The sequence below is a fragment of the Mastacembelus armatus genome, chromosome 15 (genome assembly GCF_900324485.2).
Source record: "Mastacembelus armatus chromosome 15, fMasArm1.2, whole genome shotgun sequence".
Classification (NCBI taxonomy): domain Eukaryota; kingdom Metazoa; phylum Chordata; class Actinopteri; order Synbranchiformes; family Mastacembelidae; genus Mastacembelus; species Mastacembelus armatus.
In genome coordinates this window covers 3,320,964-3,348,613 of record NC_046647.1, presented here as the reverse complement: position 1 = coordinate 3,348,613, position 27,650 = coordinate 3,320,964, and the positions used below count along the sequence as shown (strand labels likewise).

General features: G+C 38.1%; 1 protein-coding gene across 3 annotated transcripts; it reads right to left on the bottom strand.

The window, feature by feature from the left end:
- Positions 1 to 1,215: 1,215 nt before the first annotated feature.
- On the bottom strand, positions 1,216 to 27,648 carry hells (helicase, lymphoid specific). 3 transcript variants are annotated; one of them, XM_026310050.1, is made up of 23 exons: positions 27,566 to 27,648; positions 26,943 to 27,040; positions 26,544 to 26,662; positions 25,240 to 25,362; positions 25,094 to 25,135; positions 24,986 to 25,013; positions 24,629 to 24,687; positions 24,502 to 24,543; positions 24,176 to 24,403; positions 22,884 to 23,066; positions 21,684 to 21,827; positions 19,561 to 19,757; positions 14,692 to 14,785; positions 13,492 to 13,653; positions 11,821 to 11,963; positions 11,508 to 11,652; positions 6,273 to 6,356; positions 4,686 to 4,805; positions 4,473 to 4,589; positions 4,215 to 4,374; positions 3,982 to 4,078; positions 3,780 to 3,856; positions 1,216 to 1,332 (listed from the first exon to the last, which is right to left on the bottom strand). In XM_026310050.1, the coding sequence occupies exons 1-23, from the start codon at positions 27,571 to 27,573 to the stop codon at positions 1,244 to 1,246; spliced, it is 2,559 nt and encodes an 852-aa protein (XP_026165835.1). In that variant the 5' UTR covers positions 27,574 to 27,648; the 3' UTR covers positions 1,216 to 1,243. The 3 variants fall into 3 exon arrangements, with proteins under 3 accessions (XP_026165835.1, XP_026165837.1, XP_026165836.1); XM_026310052.1 differs by having other exon boundaries at positions 26,943 to 27,084; positions 27,566 to 27,608; XM_026310051.1 differs by lacking the exon at positions 1,216 to 1,332 and adding an exon at positions 3,622 to 3,657.
- Positions 27,649 to 27,650: the final 2 nt, after the last annotated feature.

The window sequence follows — 27,650 nt, the reverse complement described above, 5'->3', positions numbered from 1 at the left end:
CTCATATCTTTTACCCTTTAGTAGGATATATCTGTACTCACTTCCCTTTTTTGATATTTTTTCAAAATTTTGTTTGAAATAAAAATAGCGACTCCACTACTATGCCCTGATTTGTATGAAAAGAGAAACACACTAGAAAAGCAAAATTTCCTCAATTTTTCATACGCTATCATTTAAATGAGTTTCCTGTAAGTATAGTATATGGGTTTGGTCTTTCTTAATTTTAGATTAAACTTTATTAATGACTAGCATTGTCCACGTTACCCATAAAGCACCGTTACATAGCTACATGTGGTCAAATAAGATGTCTGAGGGTGCAAGTATTTAACATGACAGATTAAATCAAGTTCCTAATTTATGGCAAAGTGACATTGTTAATGCCATTAAAAAAATGGTTTCCTGAAAAAGTCATGCACACACCACGACTCCAAGTTCTACTGTATTATGATCAAATGAGCATATGAGTTTTCCAGCTTGGTGAGGATAGAAGACAATTCCATACAAAATCAAATCACAAAGTGCACAGGCAAAAGCCTAAACCTAATATGTTTTGGACAAGCACAAGTTTAAAAAAAAAAAGAAGAAAAAAGTGTGCATTTTTACTCAGTATTATGATCGGCAGCTTGCTATTAAATCATAGTTTATTTATATAAAAACACATGAAGGAACATATATGTTTCAGCCACATGAAAGTGCTTTAATTACAGCATAATTAAAAAATGTTTTGAATGAACAAATAAAAACACACTCTATATCACTACAGTCATGTCTTGTTAAACAGATGCAGTCTGTTACCATGCAGTTACCAGTCAGAGGTTAATTTGAGTGAAGATAGGACAGTACTTCACTTAAAATTCTTCCAAGGGAATGCATATGAAAATGTCAGGTCATATTGTCTTAAGATTTTTATTACTGTCTCAGTGACACTGCCAGGAACATGGGTAACTGAATCTTTTTGTATTTAGAAAGGAAAATGATTGAAGCATCACTGTCAGACGCCAAAAACATCAGTTAAGGTCGATCTAAAAACATCATCAGTACAGTCAATGGTCGAACACCATAGACTAAAACACAGGAAAACCAGTTTCTTAAACACAGTCCAGCCAGGTTACACTAAAAACAAAAATACACTCCTCAAAATCTACAAACAGTAGTTTCACCCTAGAAATGTCAGCAACTGTAAGCCAATTGGAAGTAGTTTTAGATTTTTTTTTCTTACTGAAACTGAATATTTTAAGGATTCTCATGAAAGAGTGATCTCTGAGGACTCTTTGGTGTCAATCATTCTAAAGACTCCCACCTTCTCTTGCTTCATGTTCCCCTTTTCTTTGTCTGAAAATACAAAAAAACCCCATTATTTTCAGCTTACTAAATCAGTGACATTATGGTTATTAAGAAATTAACATTTTATATATTTATGAGTAGCAACACAGCACAACCCCAATTCCTAAAAAGTTGGGATGCTGTGTAAAATCTACATAACAAATTGCAATGATCTGCAAATCTCATAAACCCAGATTTTATTCAGATAAGATCATAGAAAACATATAAAACACTTAAACTGAGAAAATGTACCATTTTAAGAAAAAATTAAGGTAATTTTGAAATTGATGGCAGCAACACTTTTACCGTGACACTCATTTGTACTGCAGCATGGCATGTGTTACACTATAACGTCTAGATGGAGCTCAGCTTACACTACCATGTACAGCAGTCTGCGCATGCACATACCATACTGTAGCCCATACGATAATGAATGCATACTTAGAAACTGAAATGAAGAAAAAAACCCCTGTGGCCAGCGTTGGCTGTAAACTGTGACTATTGTGTCTTTTGTTACTTTCATATTTTGGAAATTTTTGCTTGACGTCATGCAAAGAGCCAAGCCTCTTTCCTAAAACATTTTTTGTACAACTAAACTGCAAACGTACATATGTTTTGTTACAAACATATCTGATTGATTATATTCCAATATGCTTTTTGAATAACTGATGTTCTACCTTTTACTAAAGCAACAGTAACAGGCAGATGCACAACAGAAGCTGCAGGGAAGGCTCGCAGACGTAAATGTTGCACTTTCATGTAGGAGACATGAGTTTGCACCCACTTGAAGCTGTACTCTGATTTAGATGGGAATTGCCTTTAATTTTCACTCTGACATGCTGCTTATAATAAAACCTTAGTTATATAAAAGTTATGCTATAATCAGAAAACTGACTTTTGTGCTAGAGGATGAGATATTTTGGCAATTTATACATGTATACACATGAATGTATACACCCGTGTCAAATCAACAGTAAAATGTGTTTAAATGTGAACAGCGAAAACATATAAACACACATATATAGTAGGGGTGGTAACAGTTATGCATTATCATAAATAAGAATTCAGATTTTTGACAGTGTGTACACTTTTCTCATATGAGAGCCTAATGATATTACCCAGGAGGTGAATTACAGTGTGCCCTGAGGGGTGTGAGGCAATGACAACAGATTCTGAGGTCTTGGATCAAGAAATCAATAGTGAAACGTAAAAACATATATGATGCCTTTTACAACTGTCCTAAGACACATAAAAAACACATACACGACACCTCCCATGATCCACTAGTCTAAACTAACACACCCCATCCTGACCCATTCGAACCACCCACTTTCTTGGACACACACAAAGCCCTGCCACAGCTGCCAACCCCTGTGGTCCTCCACCCCCACCCGGATCTGCGGCACTAAGCCTACCAGTGTAACAGCTGGAGAAGCAAACATCAACCTGCTCTAAATAATGGAGTTGATCAAAGGGGCACAGGTGAATTCAAATTCATCCAACTAATTTTCTGAATCAGCAGGCATTCTTCTCATTGAGATCTGCTCTAATAACAAATTTGTAAACTGTTTTATTTTTTTCCTTGACTTCCAGTTCATGAATATAGTTTTCTTGGTGATACGTAACACAGTGAGTGCATGATTTGTGGATATGTATAGATATTTTGGCAAGATCACCTAGAACACAGAGGAGAGGCCGTTGTGATGATACCTGGGCACTCTGAATGGCCTTCACATATCTTAAACCAGAATTTATTTACTGGCGTACAATGCCACACTGTGGGCATATAACTGTCCGGTGCATTACCCAAACAATGGGTGCAATTGTTTAAGTGAACTTGACCCATTTTAAACATCCTTGGGTCCTGTAGGCCCCTTTTCTTCAGTATTAACACAATTATTAGCATAGTGAAAGTGACTTATATCGCCAAGTATGGTAACCCATACTCGGAATTTGTGCTCTGCACACACACCGTGAAGAAACACCCGGAGCAGTGGGCAGCTGCAGCGCCCAGGGAGCAGTTGGGGGTCTGGTGCCTTGCTCAAGGGTCTCACCTCAGTCGTGGTATTGAAGGTGGACAGGGCTATTCACTCCGTCCCACTGACAATTCCTTCCGGACCTGAGACCGGAACCTGCAATTTTCAGGTTACAAGTCCGACTCCCTATCCACAACTGTCCAGTATTGTCTTTGCATGAGTGGGGTGCTGTACGTGTGAATGTATACTTAACTCCACCTACAGACATCGTGTAATACTGCAGTACAAATGACAAAAAGTCGTGGTAAAAGTGGCAACTTACCACAGTACAGTGACACCTTGAACTGCTGTCACTGTACTAGATAGATGTATAGATAGGTTGAAAAACACAAAGAATGCCTAATTTGTTAAGTATAATGTGCACACCATTACTGGGGGAGGCTGACAAACTGAAAACTGCAGAGTGGCGTGTCTCCTCACCTAACAAGTCGCTGCGGTCCAGCAAAATCTCCAGGTCCTTGTCACTGATGACTTTTCCCCTTGATCCTTTTACCTCCCTAAGTGTGACAAATGTTGCAGCCACTAGTTATTTTTCACTTATTTTAAGTTAATTAATTAATGATGTTAGATGTTCTCTACAGTCTATAAACACCTCAGCTTGTTAAAATAGAGAAATTTTTACTTCTCTGTGCCTCTGGATTTAAGCAGCTCCATCAGCTCCTCCAGATCAATACAGCTTTTATTTGGGTTCAGCTCTGCCTTCGCACCTTTGAACTTACCTAGGGAGAAAAGCAACAGGAGAAAATAAAAACTACTACTAATCCTCTGCTGCACTGTATATAAGTAAGTTTTAACAAGTGGGAGGAGGGGGTACCTTAAACATTTTGGGTATCCCATTAAAGTAAAATCACTCACTCTTGTGGATGACCATCTGCTCCAACTTCCTCTTGGCAGACGCCCTCTCCAGGATCTTCTGGTCTATAGTGTTGGCTGTGACCAGGCGGTACACCACCACTGGTTTGGTTTGCCCAATACGGTGACAGCGGTCCTGGGCCTGCAGATCTGCCTGGGGGTTCTAAAAGGGGGAACTAAATGTCATCCCACACTGGCTAAATAAGAATACATTCAAATGAATCTGTTTTACATGATTTTTTTGTACACACACCCACCCACCCAATCACTATCAAAGATGATCACAGTATCAGCAGCTGTCAGGTTGATTCCAAGGCCTCCTGCTCTGGTGCTCAGCAGGAACAAGAACACCTCGGGATCTTTGGAAAACTTGCTCATCTGGGGGAGAGTATGTAACAGTTGCAGTGGTCTCCATTACTTATTGTAATCAGTAAAGCATTTTTGCCTTTTCATCAGCTTAGTGTTTGAACTCACATTTTCATCTCTGTCAGAGTAGGACATGCTGCCATCCAATCGGCTGTACTGAAAACCACGTAGATAGCAGTAATCCATCAAAATATCCAAAATGGAAGTCATCTGACTGAAGATTAGCACCTAGTTCAGAAAAATCAATCACAAGACATCTGACAAAGGAAAGATAGCAAATGCTGCAGTGTGTGCACAGAAGTGTTGAAACAGCAGCTCTGCATTGAATCAATGTAGTAAAAAAGACCCAACATTAACTGAAACATACTGGCAACAAAAATCTTTTTATAGATTCAGCACAAGAGCTTTGTTTTATCATCATAACAGTGTCTTTCATTGTATAACATGCATGACAAAGGTTTTACTTTGTGAAAAAATGTCATGAAAAGTTGACTGTTTTCTCCTTTTCCTGCCTGTGTATAGAAACCAAATCTGTTACAATGGAAAAACTATGCATCTTCATGTGCTGCACCAGATTATTCCCCCTTCCTTTGATGATGTACACAAAGTTCTGCCTTCAAGCTATGCAACAGAGTAGCTACATTTTTATTGACCAGCTTTTCAATTGTTATATATACATTCTTTTCTTATCTAGCTTGTTTATTGTGTTTTTTTTTTTTTCAGTCATTCAGTAGGACCTCTGCCTGCGGACTTAAAAAAAAAAAAAAAAAGGTAATTGGAAATGGTACTGTAGAGTGTAAAGATTTACGTAAGTTACTTTATACCTTGGAAAAACCACTGCGTAACCTTAGAAAAAATGTGGATCCAGATATTTGATGCTAATAATTTATAGTTATTCCATTACATGTGTGGTATGCACACTGCTATGTGACTGTTTCTGTTGTGTAATTAAAGTAAAGTGAGGTAAAAATTAAAACTGACCCCAGCCTTACTGCCAGAGCAGAACACAGGCTAGAATCAAACAAAGCTGCTGGTTTAAAAGTGCTACTCTCTGCACATTTGCCATCCTCTCCAACAATCAGCTGTATGCTGCTGTATCTTAGGCATGACACAGTTTGACTGAAAAAGTATACTATAAAATAGTAATTTGGGAGAGTTAATTTTAATAGCGCAGTGGTACACTATTAAACCTCTGGTCTCACCTTTCTGTGGTCTTCTATATTGTGTTTTAATGAAGCCCAGTTGACAATAAGTTTACTGATAAAATCAAAGACAACACATGGTTGTGATAGCAGCTGCATCAGATTTGAAATTAGTGCTCAGAAAATGTTTTATTTCTAGCAAACTGCACAGTGTTTGCTATTTTAGTAACTTATTGTGTTGTGCTCCATTGCTTAATAGATCTTTGACTAGATACAAGAAACCCAGTGTAATAAGATTATAATTATTTTTTGGCCACACAAGTCTGCTATAACAAAAAAAAAAAAACCAAGCAAACAAACAAACAAAAAAAAACAAACTGTATACCAAAGTGTGAATTAAAGAATTTTTTACAGGTAACTATTTCCTGCTTAGAAGTAAAATAACCTTACTCAACTACTTTGGGATACTACTTTGTTAGTTTGTTGTAAAGACATTAATATTCTGATGACATTCCATATAATTGCATATTTGGCCAGTGGTCTCCTGCTTTACCTTGTGTCCCCTTTTCTTCAGTGCAGGTAGTAGTCTGTCCAGTATGAGAAATTTCCCAGAGCTTTGCACTAGTTGCTCATCAATCTGAACAGAGGACAGTAGAACGGACAGCATTTGAAGGCAGAAACATATAACATATATCTGAATTTACTTATGGAGATTAATAGTTATGGTATCTTATATTATAGGGTAGGGTTGGGAAATAAAACCATAAAAATAATTATTGCAATACAACTTTTCCTCGATGACAACGATAGAACTCATTCCGTCTATGTTCTGAAAGAAAACATGAAAAGCCGATGATAATGAAACTAGTGCCACACTAAACAAATCATGTGGGTGGAAGAGAGAGCACATGAGTTAGGCTAACACATACAGCACTGTGTAGCAGCCAGCAGCAGCACATGTGCTAATGTTTGGTCTCCTATCGCTGTGTAAGATAGTATGTCAGGAATGGGGGCCAGATTAAAGAGAAAATGAAGAGAACAGAAAATGTTGACAACAAGTGTCAGAGTTAACAATAAAAACACCCAGATGGACACAGTCCAGAGCTCAAAAGAATACAGCATTGTTGACAGCAACGGTCTGAGGACTTTAGTAGTGAAATATTTTAGATATTTAATGTCCAACAAGAAGAAGAGTGGCATGCACTGCAAATCACAGACTATTTGACAAAAACAAAATGTTCTGCTAAAAACAGGTAATACCACTAACCTTTTTAACCCCCTAAAGCAGTGCCAAACTCTAGAGCACATAAAATGCAAGACTTTACAGTCTCCGACCCAAGCAAGTGTTGGTGGTCCCTTCGAACACATGACACTTGCTACACAACAAGAGAACTAATTTATTTCTTTTGAAGAGACCAAAAAATTTAGTCTGTTCTGTAAATGTCAAAGCTTTCATATTTTAGTTGTAGATTTAAGACGTAAGATTTTGTTCTGTTTTAATGAAGTTAAATTTACATTTGACCGTTTTGACTGTTCAGAATACGGATTTAATTTATTATATAAAATATAAATATATACATGTATGTATCAATGGACCTAACATGAAAAATGTATCATGCCCAGCAGCTATTATAGTGTGAAGACGGGAATAACTTCACAATCAAACCTTCTGTGACTTTCAATTCAGTACTGAATTATTGCATTTCTGTTACTCATTCTGCCCATACAAGTAAGAGCTCAAGTTCAACTGCTGCCACAGGTAAGCATATATACTCCATAAATACCACAATGTCAAAGAAGGGCCTAAGCTCTGGATAAGTGAAAACCAGGTCCTAGATTACATGCTCATCCAGAAAGTCCCAAAGCTCAAATAGTAAAGCAGTAGCTGCCCTCGCTAAGGATGGGTACCGAGACCCGGTATTAGGGTCTGAGGGTGTTTTGGGGCCCTGGGCAAGTTTTGACATGCCCTGACATTTTTGCTTTTGTCAGTTGCTTTTAAACATATTAATGGCTGCACATAAATACCTGGTTCACCTCAGATTATTTCCATATGAACAATGCGCTCATTGCGAGGCGGGATCAAATTAGCTGTAATGAGGACAAGACAAAACGTACTTCAAGCTTCCTAGCCATATATTTCTTATTTTTATGAGGCAAGTATTCGCTGAGATTCTGGCTGTTTTATTTACGTGTCTGAAGAGAGATGACAGAGACAGAAGACAGAGCACATCCTGTCTGCTTTCTTTATTTAACAAAAGCCCACCGTTTTGTTGTTGTTATGCGGGTATATAACTAACTAGACCCCTTAATAGATTCAAACTATGTTATCAGGAAAAGATGCCACAAAACACGCTGGCGCGTTCATCGACCCCTGAGGGTCAAACGAGCCGTGGTTAAATTTTGAAAGACAGCAATATAGATAGATACTTTATTCATTGTCCTGCAGTTCTTATATTAACTTTAACATAGAAATTTCGCTATGTAATAAACAGATAAAGGCACCCAGTCAATAACATATAACATAAATAGCATAAATAACATAACAGTTACTATTAAAAAGTCTAATGGCTGTGGGGACAAAGGATCTCCTCAACCTCTCAGTTCTGCAGCGGAGTGAGATGGGTCTCCCACTGCAGCTGCTACTCTGTTTAGTCAGTATATCATAGAGGGGGTGTTTATTATTGTTCAATACAGAAAGCAGCTTCCTCCACATCTGCTGCTCCACCACAGTTCTTAGAGGGTCCAGCCCCCTTCCTAGCACAGAACTGGCCTTTTTCACCAGTTTGTCCAGTTGCTCACAGTTTCTGTTCATAATGCCACTCCCCCAACAGACAGCAGCATAGAACAGTGTACTTGCCATGACAATGTGATAGAACATGCACAGCATGTCACTGCAGACACTGTATGAACCAAGCTGTACTCCCCCTCCCGTCCACCGCACACACATGCCACAACAGCTGTATCATAAGAATACTTCTGTATGTGGCGAGAATCTGAGTTATATCTAAAGTCTGATGTGTAGACCGTGAACAGAAAAGGAGCAAGAACAGTCCCCTGTGGAGCCCCAGTGCTGTATTCCAGCGTCTCAAACAAATCTCCCCAGCCTGACATACAGTCATATAGCCATATAGTGTGCCATATAGTCTGAATGTGAAATAGTCCATAATCCATGACTTTAGGGAGGGGGCCACCCCCATGCATAGAAGCTTGTTTCTCAGTGTGGGAGGCCATATAGCGTTGAAAGCACTGGAGAAGTCGAAGAATATAATCCTCACATATGAACTAGGCACATCAAGAAAGGCATATGCCCGCTGCAGCATGTAAAGCACTGCATCTTCCACTCCCATGTGTTTCTGATAGGCAAACTGAAGGGGATCAAGATCAAGGAGCTGCTCCAAGATCTTCGTGATGTGGGATGTCAAAGCCACTGGTCTATAGTCATTCAGCTCCACCAGCTGCCCTGTTTTGGGCGCCAGTATTAGACAAGAAGTCTTCCAGCCGAAGTCTCATATTAAAGAGCCCCTGAAGAGGGACAGCTAGTTGTCCTGCACGATCCTTCAGAAGCCTTGGACATATTCTATCTGGTCAAGCTGCCTTCCCTGGCCAAAGTCTCCTGAGCTCAGCTTGAACCTCTTCTGTTGTTAGCGACAGAAGGAGCTGTTCAGATTGTAACAGAGGAACGATGGAGGTAGAGGGAGCAGTCAAATAGGTGGAGAGGTAGCAGTCAGAGGATGAGGTATAGTATGGAGCTGCAGAGATGGAGGAAGCAGCATCATACGTGGAGTAGAGGGAGCATCTGCCACATTGGAGAGGGAGGGAGCATCCTCAGAGGTAGAAGAGACAGCTGAATATGTGGAGGGAACAGGTGATAATGGTGGAGGGAGCAGCCTTAGACATGGGAGATACAAGAAGCAGCAGCAGAAGTGGAGGGAGCAACCACTGGGGTGGTGGTGGAGGGACTAGGTATTGGTTGAAGGTATTGGCTCTATCCACATCACCATCCAAAGACAGAGTTTGTAGCCAGTGATGGTCCTAACCCCTCTCCACACCTCCCTGGTATGGTATGGTAATGAATCCCTTGCCTCTTGTGACCATTTCCTGAAAGACAGTGGTAACAGGAAGCTTCTGCACACAAGGTCTGTATGTGGGCTGAAGACAGACCATGTTGTGATCAGATCTACCCAGTGGTGGAAGAGGTACAGCCCTATAAGCTTCTTTGACGTTAGCATAGAACAGATCTAAAGTCCTTTCTCCATGTGTTGGACAGTCCACATACAGTGCAAAGTCAGTCAGGCAGGAGGACAGAGAGATGTGATTGAAATCCCCTGTAATTGCAATGAATGCATCAAGGTGCTGGGTCTGTATCCTAGCAACGGCATCATGGAAGACGTCACACGCAGTTGCAGGCGCCGCCACCGGTGGAATGTAAACAACAATGGTGACAATGTATGGCATCTCCCTTGGTACATAGTATGGGCGGAAACCAACTGAGGCCAATTCAATATCTTTCACAGTCACATTTCAGGGCTTAAACCCATTTCTAATTGAAAAGTAGGATAACTCCCCCACCTTTCGTCCTTCCATTCGTCCTTGGGTCTCTGTCCGCTCGTACAGTTCTGAAGCCAGGTATACCCACATGAGTCCGGTATGTTGTCGTTCAACCAGGACTCAGAAAGACATATCAAACTGCACTCCCTGTACAGCCCATATATACACACACATATACATATATGTATATGTGTGTGTATATATGGATAAGCTCCAGTCTTAACAGGGCTGTTATTGGTATTGAAGTAGTCACGATAAATGTGCACTTCCGCCCATAGAGTCAAATATCTATGTGTAATATGTTTTTGCTAGTCGCACACAAAATGAGACACCTCTCTCAGCACTTCACTCTGACTACCTTCCTACTGTGTCTGTAAGCGGCTTTTACATGACGTAGCCCACACTTGCGGCCGCAGCAGACATATCAACTCAAGGATGGCGGAGAGCGCTATCTAAGTGTGGCTCTACTTCTCAAACGTTGACGTAAACAGCACTTTACAATTCATGCAATTCAGTTCATGTTCTAAATTTCTTTCTTCCTCTAAAAGTATCAATAACAGCACTGTTAAAATACCGGATTGATATGCAGTATCAATAAGAGTACCTTAACAATACGTATCCCTAGACTTCGCATGTGATGAAGCAGAGGCAGCTAAGGCGGAAGCGGAGAGAGCTGTGAGTTTCTCTCAGACCATAATATTCGATAGCCCACATTCTTCTCATGATTGGAGGGGATGACAGGCATCACAACATATTTTGGACTAGATCCTGCAATCTTCCAAACATACTTCTCCCTTCCTGATTTTTTTTTTTTTGCATATTTGTCACACTAAAATGATTCAGATCATAAAACTAATTACAAATTACAAAACTTTGTTACACAAAGATAACGAGTAAATACAATATGCAGTTTTTAAATAATTTAATTTATTAAGGGGAAAAAACTGAATTGGGGGCAAATACTTTTTTACAGCACTGTATGTAGAGCTTATTTTGTCATGAATGTTAATTTTTAGGAACATTTTATTATGAAAGCTGATTTGTATTTTGGCAAATAACATGTTTATTGGAATGTGTGTATATTGTTTCTAATGGTCATGATCATTTCTCAGTTTTACCCAACTCCAACTAGCTGTGTGAAGCTGAAATTTCTCATCAGTGTGGTCATTTGGGAAGGAGTTTATCTGACTGTTGACTCCAGCGAGATGCTAAAGGTAGTGGTCATGACAGCAAGTGTTACCTTGAACTCCTGTGTGACAGGGTCAAGAGGGTACTCCACCAGATAGGGATGGTTACAGCATCTCCTTAGCAGCATAAGGATGTTCTGCAGCTTGAGGTTGATCTCTGCATCTATTGGGCTTTGGACATCCAGCACTGGAGGGGAGCTGACGGGATCAAGTGGAAGCAGAAAAGAGAATAAAAACAGATTACTAAGATAAATGATAATAACAAAGCAAGTGAGGAAGTAAGTATCAATGAAAGCTAAATGAATAAACCTCATAAGCCAACTACACTGAATTATTATAATTAATGTGTGTGTACAAAGTACTGACCTCTGCTCTAAGTCCTTTCGGACCCTTTCCAGATATTCTTCCATGTCACGCGCAGTATCTCCATCCGTTTCTTTATAGTTTACCACTTTCTGACTGCGACGCTTCGGCCTGCCGCTCGATGTCAACACTACGGAATCCTCCTTCTGAATAACCCAAAAGAGTAGCACTTTTCAAATCATAGCTTCTCCTTGAGTCACTTGGATGGTGATTAAAAAACGAATAAACCTCAAAAGGCAGCTACACAAAGCCCTAGAAGAATGCAGTCAATTTGAAAAGGAAAATTTTTGGCTAATTAAAGTACATTTAAAGGTCCATATTTAACCCTCAGGGGTTGACGAACACACCGGTACCCTCATAACAACAAAATGCTGTGCTTTTGGAAAATAAAGAAAGCAGACAGAGTGCACTCTGTCACCGGTCTTCACAGACACTTAAATAAAACAACCAGAATCTCAGCGAATACTTGCCTCAAAGACATACACAAAGCTTGAAATGTCTACTTTTAAATGAAACAATTCAAGTCGAAAACAAATCATCTCTCTTTATGTCATCTGTATGAAAGTAAGGAGCGGTACGCTGTCTGATCATGAATAATCATGTGATCTACCTGACAAGACAAAGATCCACATAAAAGGCCTTTCAGTCAGGAATGTGGCAGAAAGGGAATTAGTGCAGTGCAATGCAGATGCAAAATTTGTCATCGAATCGTGTTTTTCCTCTGAGGACAAAGTAACCTGTTCGTTGCTGCCTGGAACCATAAAAAGCACTTCTTCACCTGCGTAACGTGCCATCATCCAAAGGCACAGAAAAAGTGACCATGCACTGTTCATATTACCACATAATATGTGCATTCAGTGAGAGGCGGGATCACATTAGCTATAATGAGGTGAGAAAAACTGTGCCGCTCCTTACCTTCATACAGATTTCATAAAAAGAGATGATTTGTTCTCGACTTGAATTATTTCATTTAAAAGAAGACATTTCAGGCTTTCTAGCCATATATTTCACATTTTTATGAGGCAAGTATTCACTGAGATTCAGGTTATTATGTCTGTGAAGAGAGATGACAGAGAGAGTGCACGCAGTCTGCTTTCTTTATTTTATAAAAGCACAGCGTTTTGTTGTTAAGTGTATACAAATACATCTAGACCCCTCACACAGTCGAATGATATATTGCTCTTATCTATATGATCAAAACTGACGGAGTAATTTAAGTTTGTTTCGGCCTTATCAGAAGAAGATGCCACAAAACGTGCCGGCGCGCTCGTCGACCCGAGGGTTAACTTTTACTGCAGTGATCACAGATGAACTGACTTTTGTTGCAGTGGTCACAGATGTACTTACTTTTGTAGCAGTAAGATTATACCTTAGGGCCCATATTTTAAATGTACTGTAACCTGTGTATGTACTTGACTAGACTTTAACTTCAACCACCACATACACCAGTGACCATATATTTGCTCTAGGTTGACATCAGTTGTTATACTAGCCTGATGAAAGGCTAACAAGATAGACTGAAAACCTCTTTTGAATCTGGTATTTATCAAACCTGGTATTTAAGAGAACTACCATTTGTAGGGACTACAAAGCTATCACCATGGGGAATCCACTGTGTGACTATTGGAGAATGAAGTCACCAATTTAGATTTTAGCTCCAAATACTGTTGTTACCTTTTCCTGGCCCAAAAGCTTGACAATAGTCTTGTTGACCACAGCTGTGTAAAAGGCCTCCTGTTTGGCTGTCAGAGGGGCATAAACAATTATCTCTTTCTTGGGGGGAACCTCCAGTGTCACGTCTGACTTCAGCCGCCTCAGCAGGAATGGAGTGAGAATCTGAAACAGAAAACCTCTATGACATGCATGTTTTCCCTGTAGCTACATAAACCTTGAGGCAAACAATCAAAGTCCATATACCATGGCTTCACACTTTACAGATTTACGTTACAGATTTAATTTCAAATTGAGTACTTGTTTTGCCCAGCAGTTTACATTCAATAACCCATAATAAAATGAAAACATGTGATCAGATATTTTGCACATGTCATAAGAATCAACAACAATCAATAACAAAAGTATTAAGAACCTTAATTCAGTAGTTTTGTAGAAGCTTCTTTCACATCATGCGCAGCTTCAAGTCTTTTTGGGTAAGTCTCTGCAAAGCTTTGCACACCTAGATTTGTCTATTCATTTTTGTGGTGGTTTATATTGTGTTTATTTTGTTACGCAATTTAGTACATTTAGCATTCACACTGTATGTCGGAGACAGCACCACAGCATGATGATGCCACCATAATTTTGCTGTTAATTAGATGATGAGCAGTGCCTATTGTTAAGTGGACATAAGCTGTACAACTATAGGAAGAGTCCTGTTGGTTAAATTTTTAATTGTGGACTATAGAGAGTTCTTATATAAACTGGTATGCAACTTTAAGTCCAGTCAAATTAATTTGCCAAACTAATTCTAGACACAATTCAAACAATTAAAGCCAACAAAATGCAGGTGATCACAAATTGGAGTGCCACAGAAAAATGTCTTAATACTTCTGTAAATCAGAGATTTTACTTTGGACTTTCAATATATTAGAAAAAAAATTGTCATTATGGGTTACCAAATGTAGATTGATGCACAAAATCTAAAACCAATTTCAAACTAAATTTACAATATAGTGTGGAAAAAAATGAAGTGATATGAATACTTCAAAAGGTAATGGATAAAATTAGTAATGTGATATATGGAGAAAAACAAAACAATATGTACCAAATAAAAAAGAACTAATGACAGAGAAGCATTTAAATAAATACACTTCTGTAACACATTATTTCAAAAGTATATGTAATAGTCTCGTGATTGCACTGCGGTGTGTGACAAACCTGGTGCAGCATGCTCAGGATGTTCTGCTCACGTTCAGCAGCCACCACACTCTCAACCTCGTTGAGGGTGTCAATATCAAACCATGCCTCAAAACTGCACAAGAAACATCAATGAGAGGTTAAAACTCAGTCCTAAATTAAAGATGAACAATTAACAACACAAAGCAATCACATACGTCTAATCTTACTGCATGTGTGTGATTATGGAGATTGACTTATATATATGGAAAAGGACAGTCTAATATGCAGGTTTGATTATTTTTACCACAGCACACTCATTGGTCTTCAACATGTGATAGGTTTAGACTGCAACAAGTAATCGATAAAAATTGATTATTAAATGTATTTATCAACATTAGAGCTGGGCGATAAACCGATTTTATTAATTAATTCAAACGTGTAGTTTACATTGTGTTGTTTGAATGAAAATTGGTTTTCTCTTTAACATCCACTGACATTCCCCTCTGGGCTCAGCCCCTCTCCTTGCATGTTTGCCATATTAACGATACACAAACAACGTGGCAGCGAAGAGGGAAGAACTCGTTCAAAGTGTCATTTGTAATTTGGAACTGGTTCAGTTTTACGGTGTCAGACACAAAACAAACAACACCCTGCTGCAAAGTGTGTTTGAAGTCTGTTGCTAGCAAAGGTAGCAGTATGACCAAGTTACTGCAACACCTCAAACAGAGGCAAGCTGCCTAGTGGGAGAGATGTTGTGCCCTACGAAATGAATAAGACCGCGGCAGCACAAGCACAACCTCTGGAGGGCAGATTTTTTTTAAGGCCATATCGCCCAGCCCTAATCAACGTATTTATCAATTAGCTGGCCTAGTGAGGTAGCTGTTTTCCACTGCAGAGATGAAAATGGCAGAAGCAGAATAGAATTAATAACTTTTTCCATAAACAATTCTCACATCAGTATTGCCTTCTAGTTTTCCTTTTACATGGTCAGATAATCAGTCATCAAGTAAAATGTTTACAGTTCTCAGGTCAACAGTCAGGAGCAGCAGGTGGCATAGAGCCAAGAGAATTCCACACACGTAACGCAAATTGAGACTTGAGCGTGAAAACGCTGAACTTCAGGAAAAGCATGAGTCTTTTATTACATTCCGCAGTCGGATCGAGAAATATGGGAAGAGTGACAAAAAGGTTACTGAACATCTTGATCTTGATTTTAATCATAAGCGTGTCAAATTTTGGAGGTATCTATGTGAATGTCCATGATTCTATTGTGAAATATTTTTCTTGGATTTGTTAACCAGCAACTGATTGCATATTTTTATATTCCAACAAAAAGAGAGGATAACATTGTTCATACTTTTAATTTATATCTTCCTAGAGGGATTTAGTTCATATAGAGAGAGAGAAGGAAAAAAAAATGGTATTAGTTCTTTGGAAAATGAAATTCTAGATGCGTTAGATCAAGTTGGAGAAGAAGTTAATCATTGCAGGGGACTTTAACCCTTGTGCACTGTTCAAATTCACTACCCTTCCGTTATGTTCGGGATAAAAACATCCACTATAATAAACTGCTGTAAAAATACATACACACACACACACAACTCCATATAAAAGCCAGAAACTAAGCCTTCTATGCACAGGCCTGTGTAAAGGTTTAATGGGGCCACTTCGTTGTCAACAGTAAAAATACAAATTTACCTCTTTCCAACAGGGGAAACCACCAACCATCAAGAATGCATGATTATATAGTGTCATGGCTGTTCAATGGGGGAGATGGGGCAGAAACATCCACAAATAATAAATTAGTCAGAAAAAATTTAAATCTGATGCTGCACAGAAACTAACAATGCATCAAAATCAGTATTAATCTTTGACATCATCCACAATCTCCCTTTATATTGAAAATAAGTTATTTTGTGTGTTTTTTCCTTGACATCACTTATGAAATTGACATTTAAAGGGTTAAAATCATGGAATTGTTTAAAAAAACATTTAGTAGTTTTAAAAAATTTATTTTTCTGATATATTATTACAGCAGTTTATTGTAGTGGATGTTTTCATCCCGAACATAACGAAAGGGTAGTGAATTTGCCCACAGTGTATTACTGACCTATGGAAAATCATATTTTTCAAAATTTATGTGAAATTAAGGTTTGTCACCGAAAATCATTCCATTTGGTGAAAAACAGCGAATGTTACGGCCAAATTAAGAGTGACAAATGACCCTTGGTGAATGAAAATATCTCGAACAATACAGGGGGTAATGGTAGGACTGGTAATGAATGTGATTGCATTGAGTCTGATGATTCGTAATATATAGCAAGTGGTAGTTATTCTACTAATGATAATTTTGAAGGGTATAGAAAACCGAAAGATAAGGTTAACCCTCAAGGGTCGACGAACGCGCCGGCACGTTTTGTGGCATCTTCTCCTGATAATACAGAATCGAACTTAAATTACTCTGTCAGTTTTGATTATACAGATAAGAGCAATATATCATTCGAATCAGTAAAGGGTCTAGTTTTATTTGTATACACTCATAACAAGAAAACGCTGTGCTTTTGTAAAATAAAGAAAGCAAACAGGGCGCACTCTCTCTTCACAGATACATAAATAAAACAACCAGTATGTCAGCGAATACTTGGCTCATAAAAATGAGAATTATATGGCTAGAAAGCTTGAAATGTTTTCTTTTAAATGAAACAATTCAAGTCGAAAACAAATCATTATTTAATCCATTTGAAAGTAAGGAGATGTACGGTTTCCCGTCTCACCTCATTATAGCTAATGTCATCCCGCCTCGCACTGAGCACACTGTTCATATGGAAATAATCTGAGGTGCGCCAGGTAATTATGTACGTGCCCCCGAGAAATGGCATAAAATGTCAAACTTCATCACCTTCATTTCAGAAATGTATAAATAAAATACAGTGCTGTAAATCAATTTAGAAGAACAGGTCATGTGGGGACTATGAACAATTATATTCTTGAGAAACGTATGAGTAGCATACAAAACATGCAAAACAGCAGCTGTGGAAAAAAATTAAAGTTATGGAAGGTCTAATAACATACAATCTAATATCGCACATGATAAGTGGCTAGAATATTTTATAAAGTTATCTGAATTTAGATGCCGATTTTGAAAACTTTGTCACAGATTGTGTGAATAATCATGAAATTGTATCTTTTAATGAAGCTGAAATTTTAGATAGTAGCATTACTGGAGCCTATTATAGGCCCCTTTACCAGACAGCATTATTATTGAGATGCTGAAAACATCACATATGTTATATTCTATAATGCTCTCTTAGATACTAGATACAGGGTACTTTCCAGAGATTTGGTGTGAGGCTATGATTTGTCCGCTATACAAAAATGGTGACAAAAATGATATAGGAAATTATAGGAGGATTTTGTTGCCTAATGTGTTTGGTAAAACTTTTACAAAGTACAACCGGAGATTAGTATTAGTAGTATGTAGAAGTAAATAATATGGTTTATGAAGAACAGGCAGGGTATAGGTCAGATTATTTTACAATAGATATTTGTATTTCACAGTCAGTGGTTCAGAAATATTATTTTTCTAAAGCTTTTGACAGTATCCAGCATAATCTTTTGTGTTTCACTCTCATTAAGAATAGCATTGGTGGAAAAGTTTAGTGTATTGAGATCTATGTATTCTTAACTTAATGTGTGAAAGGAACTGTTGGTTTAGAAGTATTTTGTCTGCACCATTGCATGGTGAGTCCACTTTTGTTTATGCTTTTCTTAAAAGAATATACAACAAAGTTGAAGAAAAATTATTAAGGTATTCAGATTGAAAGTATCACAGAAGTACAGGCCTTGTTATATGCTGATGATATGGCTAATACAGCAGATACAATTGGAGGGTTACAGAAACAGATTGAACAGCTGGAAAAATGTAATCTTTACGGTATGAGAGTGAATTTGAGTAAAACGTAAATCATGGTTTTTAGAACAGGGGGCTCTCTAAATAAGGATGAAAAATTATATTTTGCTGGTGAACAGATTGAAGTGGTTAATTGTTACAAATATCTGGGTATGTGGTTTACACCAAAATTGTCATGGTGGAAAACGTGACAACTTTTAGCAAGACAAGGCAAGAAAGCAATGCTTTTCTTGCTAAGGTTTGTTCATAAAGTAGCTGCAATCAATCTTTGTATTTGTTTAATCACATGGTTGCACCTATACATCATTGTGAATCTGAGATATAAAGTTTTGAACCAGTGGAGTGTATTGAAAATGTTCAGGTATCTTTTTGTACAAAACTCGTGTATCAGTACGAGTGTGAGCAATGTAGCCGTCTTGGGTGATTTGGGTAGATTTGTATTGTCCACTTCTTACATGAAAAGATTAATCATGTATTGGATCAAATTAAACGTAAAACATGGGTTACTAGTTCTGCTGTATTTTTATTTTAGTGCCTGGGAGGCTCAACATGTAGGTGAGCTAACAACAGCTATTCTTAACCAACAACTGAGATATAGACAACCATTCACACTCATAGGCACACCTATGAGCAATTTGTAGTCACCAGTCATTAGTCTTTGGACTGTGGGAGAAAGCCAAAGTACTTGGAGAAAACCCACACAGATATGGGAAGAACATGCAGAAACACATAAAAAGACTCCATGCCAATCATGATTTTAATTGAATTAAACCCAGAAACCTCTTGCTGTGAGGTGACAATGCCACCCTACAGCAAACTCTTAATACTTAATGTTTCATTACATTCAATTGTAATGCTGATTTTCCAATTTTGTTGTTTGTGTAATCAGTGTTTCTATGAAACTCTTCTTAGAGGCCGAAACTCTTGCATTCTGGCTTTAAAATGAGGATCAGCAATACTGTGATCAACACTCAGTCACCAGTAATAACAGAAATTACCTCTTGAGATCATCAAAGACCTCCGGCAGCAGGAAGTTTAGGAGGGACCAGAGTTCAGCCAAGTTGTTCTGCAGTGGCGTCCCTGTCAGCAGTAGCTTGTTATCAGTAGGAAGCATCTTCAGCTCCCGCACCAGCCGACAGTTGAGATTTTTAATCCGATGGCCTTCATCCACTATCAGGTACTTCCACTGGAACTGCTGTAATAGGAAATGGATATCATCTGGATTCTTACACAATACTAAGAGTCAAACAGGGCTACAACAATTATAATTATTGTGCAATAATATGGAAGTTAGTCTTGGATAATAAATGAATTCATGATTATGTCTATAAAATGTCACAAAAAAGTAAAAGGCATCTGCTATATGTTGCAGCAGTCCAAAATTGCTTGTTTTAACCAGCAAACATTTGGAATTTCCACATAAAAATGACAAAAGATTCATTAATCATCAATGTAGAACAACAGCTGTGGGATGGCAGCCCACTAAAGCAACTTGTCTCTGTTTTTGCAAGTGTTTGGTAAGTTTATCTGGGTGAATTGCAATTAAATATTAACTGCAAAAAGGGCACTGAACTGTTAGCCATTAGCATGAAACCTTACTATCTTCCTTTTTAAAATCCTAATAGTGTATGCTCCCCCCTTTGCTTTCCATTGGTGGTGACGTTCTAAGCCTAATCTCTGGAAGCTTAAACCTGAATTCCACCCTGCCAAATTTAAATGTTAAATGTAAGACCAGGTGTGCTGTCCACACTCCATTCCTGTTGATCCTCTATACGGTTACAAGAAAATGCAATAGCAATGTTTGCAATTTCCTGGATTTCTGCATAAATTGGTCATGAATTGTGATCTGATCTTTACCAAAGTCAAAAAAAAACTCAGGTGTCAAATGAATTGTTTAACACTGAGTTAAAGGGAAACTAGGAAATCACAGAGTACTGTAACTCTGCTTACAACTCAGCATGCTGTAACCCGCAGAATTTTTTTGGTGACTCTGTTGTAGGGTGCATCACATATAGAAAAGAGGATGAATTCAGATCTGTGATCCAGAACATGTCAGAGAACACCAAGATCCTTTGGAGTACGTAGTATACTCCTCAAACTTACTCAAACTTATGACTGTGTGTAGAGTAGCCATTTTCTATGCAGTGGACTAATGGTGCAGTGGTAGCACAGTAGCAGGCAAAACTAGACAAACTGATTTAAAAAAAAAAAAAAAAAAAGACTAGCTATGTTATGTGGTACTCTCTAAAATGAAATGAGAATGAGGACTCATTATGGATACATCCCACCCCTACAGGTCATATGACTGCTCTGAGCAGCACCGTCAGTGACAGACTTCTACACCCACACAGAGGCGGACTTACCATTAGGCGAAGGTAGGAGGTCGCCTAGGGCCCCAAACTACCAGGGCCCCACAATTCATGGTTAAGGTATTTTTCATCAAGCACTTAAAACTAACTTTGTATTTACTTGATTTGGTATTCTAAAATAGCATCTGAATGCCAATTCGTGACACGAGTTGCAGAAGTGTTTTTTGTGTATTTTAGTATTATTTGTGTAACTCAATTGTCTTGTTTTTACTTCAGTAAAACCGTTAACTAATATATGTGGTATGTGAATGAACATAAAGTACATTCTTATTTTACATAGATAATTGCTTGTGAAAATATTGAGTACACGAGTTTATATAATAAATTTATAGTATATAGTTAATATGTTTTATTCGGTTTTTCTACAGGTGCGGTTCTAGACACCTTGATGTCTTTGCTGTGTGAGGACGAAGAAGTTAAAGGTATGACTAAAAATGCCCTGGATGTTGAGGCCCATGTTCGCCTTGGGCACCCACATTGCTTGTGAAGCATGTGAAGAAGCACTGCTGCGGGTCCTTTGTCCCTGTCACCAGACTTCACAATTGTCACAAAATTTTTACCTTATGTTTAACAACAGACCATTTGACACTAACATCTGACTGATGCACCTTACTATTTTATTTCTCACTTACATGTACAAACTCTTTATTTTAACTATTGTTAGTACCATTGTTACGTTCTATATTTTCAGTCATGCATGCTAGTATAAAAAATTCTTTATTTTTTTAATAAAGGATGAGCAGAGTTCAAACCTGGAGGAATTTTCTGTCAATCATGGAGATCTCAAAGGAGGTAACAACAACAGGGAACATGCTGAGGGGCCCCTGAGGTCGACGGATCTTCTTCAGCAATTTGGTCCTATCTAAGTGGGGGCCATGATAAAGCAGCACAGACACCTAGGACAAACACATGACACTTCAGACTGATGGACTAAAGTAAACATAAAGAAAGACAGCCAGGGTCAATCACTACTGGTGGCAGAAAAGATGTGGCCTGTATTTGTGATCTTCTAAGTAAAGCTTGGATCAGGGGGTATTCCAGAAAGCAGGTTTAGTAAAAGTTATTTAACCTTAGTGGAAAGAAATTCTAAGTTTTCTGTTCCAGAAACACAGATCATGTAAACTCAGATTAGTTGCTCTGCGTAACTAACCTGCTCAATGGTAGGTTTTCTTCAAGAAACTTCAACTTTCTGTCTCCCTTCCTCCATGCAAGACTGCAGAAGCTGCCAGAGAGGCTGTTTCATTTCCTTATTCATACAGTACATATCAAAGCACTATGGGAGGGCATTAGTTTTCAGAAGTCTGAATTAGAAGAAGCAGATAAAAATCCCAGATAGACGCTAGCTAATAATTTATCTTTATTGACATGACTTTTTTATGATCACTCAGTTAGTGTAAGGACAGTGGTCTCTCCTTGCATGTACAGTGTGGATTTATCCTCAGTTCAGAATAAGATTTATAAGCTACACAGTCGTTCATTACACTGGCACTCTGTGGATAGGCCTATCAGAACAACTGTCATTTTGTTAATTAAATCACCTCCTGTCAGGTCTTAAGACTATTAGATCAAATGTCGAGATCAAACACAAAAACGTTACAGAGGATTGTAATGATTTGCAGATAAATGTAGCCTAAGCGTTAAAACTGCCTTGTGTTTGGAATGAAAGCCACTGAATGTTGAAATGAAACCAGTGATGTCATCTTAAGCTGCTGCCAGGCGCTTTTGGCTTTATTAATGATGATTTTTATAGTGCTCGTGCCAACGGCTAACCCAGAGTTACTCAACACAGAGTTGCTTGCACAAACTCTGATTAGCTGTTCTGGAACCAAAAAGTTTACGATCTCAGGGTTAATCAACTCAGAGTTAGGGTTAAATCCAGTTTGCTAAACCTGTTTTCTGGAATACAGGGAGATTAATGTGGTATATGCCCATTTTACTCAAGAACATCTTACCTCTGGTGTGAAGCGTTTAAATTCGTTAATCCAGTTGGGCAGAGTGGAAAGAGGGGCTACGACCAGAAAGGGGCCCATTACTTTCTTTTCTATCATCATTGCAATGTGAGCGATGCACTGGATGGTCTTTCCCAATCCCATCTCATCAGCAAGGATACCATTGATGCCATTCTCCCACAACATCTGACAACACAGAGGGAAAACCACAAGCTGCTGGTTCACATTAATTTATAATAAGGTACACCTATAATTAAGGGCTGTAGCTTTAAAAGCAGCTTTACAGAAGTTTAGAGTTTGTCAACTTTGAATTAAAGCTGTGTTCATTTCCAGAAATGGATATCCCTTTAAATCCTAGTCTGCTACTTTGATAACTTATTCTATGAACCTAGCTTGTTTTTCTCAAAAAAAAACACGAGTTTCTGTCCAACTCCATCTGCCTCCTACATTTAAGAGTCATTTAATTTCTTCAAGATGCTATATGCTTATCAACCGCTAATTTCCAAAATCAATAATGGGTCAACCTTTGAGGTTACAATCATAGATCTATAAATAATCTTATAGATATATAGAATAATCTAAATGTAAAATAACTATACTAAGTAAGTACTGTATTTTTTGGACTATAAGTCGTACTTTTTTACTCCTCTGGTGTGTCCTGCAATGATGAATATGTATATATTTACATAATTTTGTCTACTAGTGTTAGATGAAACTCTTGGCTCTCTTGACTCCATTAAAAATAATGCTGTACTGCTGAAAAAGTAAAAGCAGTTATGTTTACACTAAACTCTTAACTCCTAGTGTAACACAAGTATAAAAAAGCAACCAAAAGAAAGCGCGATAGTAAAACTGTAGTATTGTGGCCCCATTCCCACACCACCTAACAACTACTACATGCTCAAGAGTGTCATCATTCAGAGTTGACTGAACTGACTTACTGATCACTTCTGAGTTTCCCTTGAGAGGTTAAAACACAACATTTAAACCAGTATGGACATCCTTCAAAGTCCACAGAAGAAAATGATTACTGAAAATGCAGTGGTAATTTGCCAAACTCCATCTGCTGCAGAAGATGGAGATTATATGATCAAGAACTTCATCTATTAAATGGACTTCAAGCTATTTTGTCTGATATTTCCAACATGAAGAGTGAACCTAGGAAATTGACTTTGTGTTCTATTGACTCACTAGACTGGAAACGCTGTCATCAAAGTGACAGAGGGAATCTAACCAACAAATATATTAATATATAATCAGATTGCACAATCCCATGATGGTCAAGCCCTACTTACCCTCAGCCACTCAATGCCTTCAATCTGGTACCACCTCATGACACCTCCCGTAAAGAGCTGGGGCTGCTGGGCAGGGACCGGGTGGCCATTCACCCTTCTGTGAGCATGCAGAAGATGTTTGGCATTGTCTCGTACAGTCTCAGACAGGCGGTTCTTGATGTCTTGGTTAGAATCGCTCATCTTCTCAATATCCTCAGCTTCCAGTTTCTTCTGCACTGGCTCCGCATCCTAATATCAGATGTTTGACATGTTGACATCTGGATGTGCTGTGTTCAGTGACCCTACTTTTTAAAAGATATCCCACCCAGAAAAATATACACAATTACCGCATCCTCCACTTTTGCTTTTTTAGCTTGCGACATGATTTCCTGGAAGACAAAATCAAGCAAAAATGGGAGATGATCAGTAAATAATAAATGTACAAATCAGCCTAAATGTTAAATGAGATCTAACCTCTTTCGACATGACATCTGCTATTTTGTAGTCTTCATCCCTCTTCCGCTTCTTTTTATCTAGTTTAATAGGGAATGGTCAATAACATAAAAATTCATACATATTTCAATTTGATGTTAATAAAACCAGGCATTACTCAAAGTGAAACTTCTCTAAAAACTTTTAGTTTGTATTCATGAGAGAACAGACAATGCATATATATATATATATATATATATATATATATATATATATATATATATATATATATATACACACACATACATACATACATATATATATATATACACATACACACACACACATACACACATACATATACACACACACGATAAACAGATAAGAGAATCTACTCACCTTTGTCAGATTCTGCATTGTTTGATGTCTAAAAGTAAACAAATTGTTAGTATGTTAAACAGTATTTTAATGCTGGGCTTAAATGTTTTATAGTACAATGTCCTTCACCCTCTTGGCCTTCTTTTCCAGTTTCTCCTTTCTGAGTTTCTCCTGAAATCATTCACAGAAAAACAAGTGCTGGTAGTTAATTTAGTCTGCAGCCAGCATTTACAAAGACAGCGCAGGTAGTTCTTGTAGTGCTCTTCACACGTTACCTCATTCTGTTGCTGCTCCATTTTAGTCAGCAGGAATTTTGAGTAGATGTTGCTCTTCTGAAGCAAATGTTGCAGTCTCTTAAAACGCATGTCATGAGAATTCCTCTCCCATGATTTGCGTGCCTTGAGAATCACAGATTTATGACACAGATGACAGTGTTAGACAAGACAAGGACTGGACATCCATGTTTTCCAAATGTTACACTCGCACCAGTTTTCATGCTGATTTAAAAATGACACTCCTTACATATTTTCCAATAAGTTTAAAAATGACACTCCTTACATATTTTCCAATAAGTTTAACCAAAGAAAATCCATAGTCATCAAATTTTATATGTTGTCTGAACACAACAGCTAGAAAACAACTTTGTCTAAATAGGAAAAACATATTTTTAAGCAAAGAACAAAAATCAAAAAGTAAGTCAAACAAGGTCATGACCAATGGCTTCCCAAATTGAGCCCGTTTCTGCTGGAGGTTTCCCCACAGTGTCCAAGTGCTTGCTCTTAAGGTTTGTTGGGTTTTAATGCAAAGTGCTATGATTTTACACTCTGCAAATAAATTAATCTAAACTGAAAATGAAACATCCTAAGCCAAAATTTGGTGCTAGCTTACATTTTTGACAGCTTTTGATAATTTGCGACTGAGCAATTCAAAACGTAATGAATAAGGCCAATGATTTTTCTAGGTTTGTGTTATTTTCCATAAATTCCATGCAGAAACTAAAAACAACAAAAATTTGGTGTACTCGCTGTAATATCTGTGGATCTAGAACCTGACTTAGCATCTTTGTCTGTGCTATATACCACCGTTGTTGTCTAAAATCTATTAAAATACACCAGTGAGCCACATCCTGACATGTTTATTGTCCACAAAATGAATGGGGCACATTTTTCAGAAAGCCCCAATTGAGCATGTGTGTCTCCTTTGCCCTGTTTATGCTACTCTGCTAGATTTTTGGGTTGTTAGCATGAACACCATCACGCATTAGCAAGTAACACCATTGTACTAAAAAACTGAGAAGCAAGTGGAGAGGTAAATAGGGTAAGGTCATGTGCATGCACAGATAACTCTTACTTTAGAAAATGTTTCTTCTTAGTGTTTGGAGCTCATTTTCGAAATAAGGAACTCCACACATTTCATGAGGAATTTCTGAATTTCCCTTTGGGGATTGGTGTGTCACTGTCATTGTTGTTGTGTCATTGGTGTGTCAGTGTAAATCTACAGCAGAAATACATGTGCTAAACCAGGTTCTGGTATCACAGAGATTTATAAAAAAGAAATGGTGGAACAAATAAAAACACACCTTTTCCATCATCTCCTTCTCTTTCTTCTCGCTTTCCTCCATCAGCTGCTTCTCTTCTTCCTCCATTTCCTTAGTAATGACTACTTCAGACATGGTGTTCCCAGATTTCACACCGATATCTTCAACAAACAGTGATAGTTAAGGCCATGTCAGGGTCCACACTGAAATATACTTTCATCAGGTAAATGCATGTATGACATGGTTTCTTGTTTGTTCTAGACAACTGTTAATAACAAAGGTGAGGAGAATCATGGAATATACTAAAGAATCACTTCCGCGTTAAAAAAAAAAAACAAAGTGACCCTTCAATAATTCAAACTGGATTATCTAAAGAAATTCCCAGAAATTCCCTCTACAACCCTTGGGGACGTCCCACTGAGATTCTGACTATTGACTGACCACTAGCAGATCCAGTCTTCATTGATGTGCCCAGCGGCTTCTCTGACTCATCCGGCCTGGGGCAGTGAGGAGATCCACTGCGACTTTCTTCTTTTACACTGTCAGCATGAAGAAGAACACAATGAAATCCAGGCTTTTTTCCCTGCAGGATTTACAGGAACGCAACTCTATTCAAGTTTGAAACTTTTTAAATATTTGAAACGTTCACGTCTACAAAACATGCCTAACATGTACTGTGTGTAACCCTCAGGGGTTACTCTTTAAAATAGGAAGACATTTGACGTTACAGCATAGTAAATACTGAATATATAGACAACTATTTTAACGTTTAGTTCTAGGGCAGCATGTTCGATAAATGGTTAGCACTGTTGCCTCACTGGAAGAGGGTCCCGGGTTCGCAACCAACATATATATGTTATTAAGTAATGCTATTTGCCCAGCACACTTTTCAGCATTTACACCCTTCATTTTAGGATGCTGGCTAACTTCAGAACTTTACAGGGGCAACACCAAACCACTGGCCCGAGCATATTTCAGTCATGCTCGGGCATTAATTACTCAGACAGACTCAAATGAAAATTACAATCTAACAGTTGTATTATTTTAAGGTAAACGTTGCTTACCAGTTCATTGTTTCCAAGAGCGAAGCAGAGCTAATGTGACCAATTCAAAGTTTATATGGAACGACTAGAAAAGTAATTTCTCATT

Bases quoted from the DNA above. Each gene is read 5' to 3' on its own strand.
- hells (XM_026310050.1), bottom strand. The intron at 6,357-11,507 runs GTAACACTTGCT...TCCTCTGTTCAG, and splicing joins CTGTCACACAGGAGTTCAAG to ATTGATGAGCAACTAGTGCA. The intron at 1,333-3,779 runs GTGAGGAGACAC...TTGTATTTTCAG, and splicing joins GGACCGCAGCGACTTGTTAG to ACAAAGAAAAGGGGAACATG.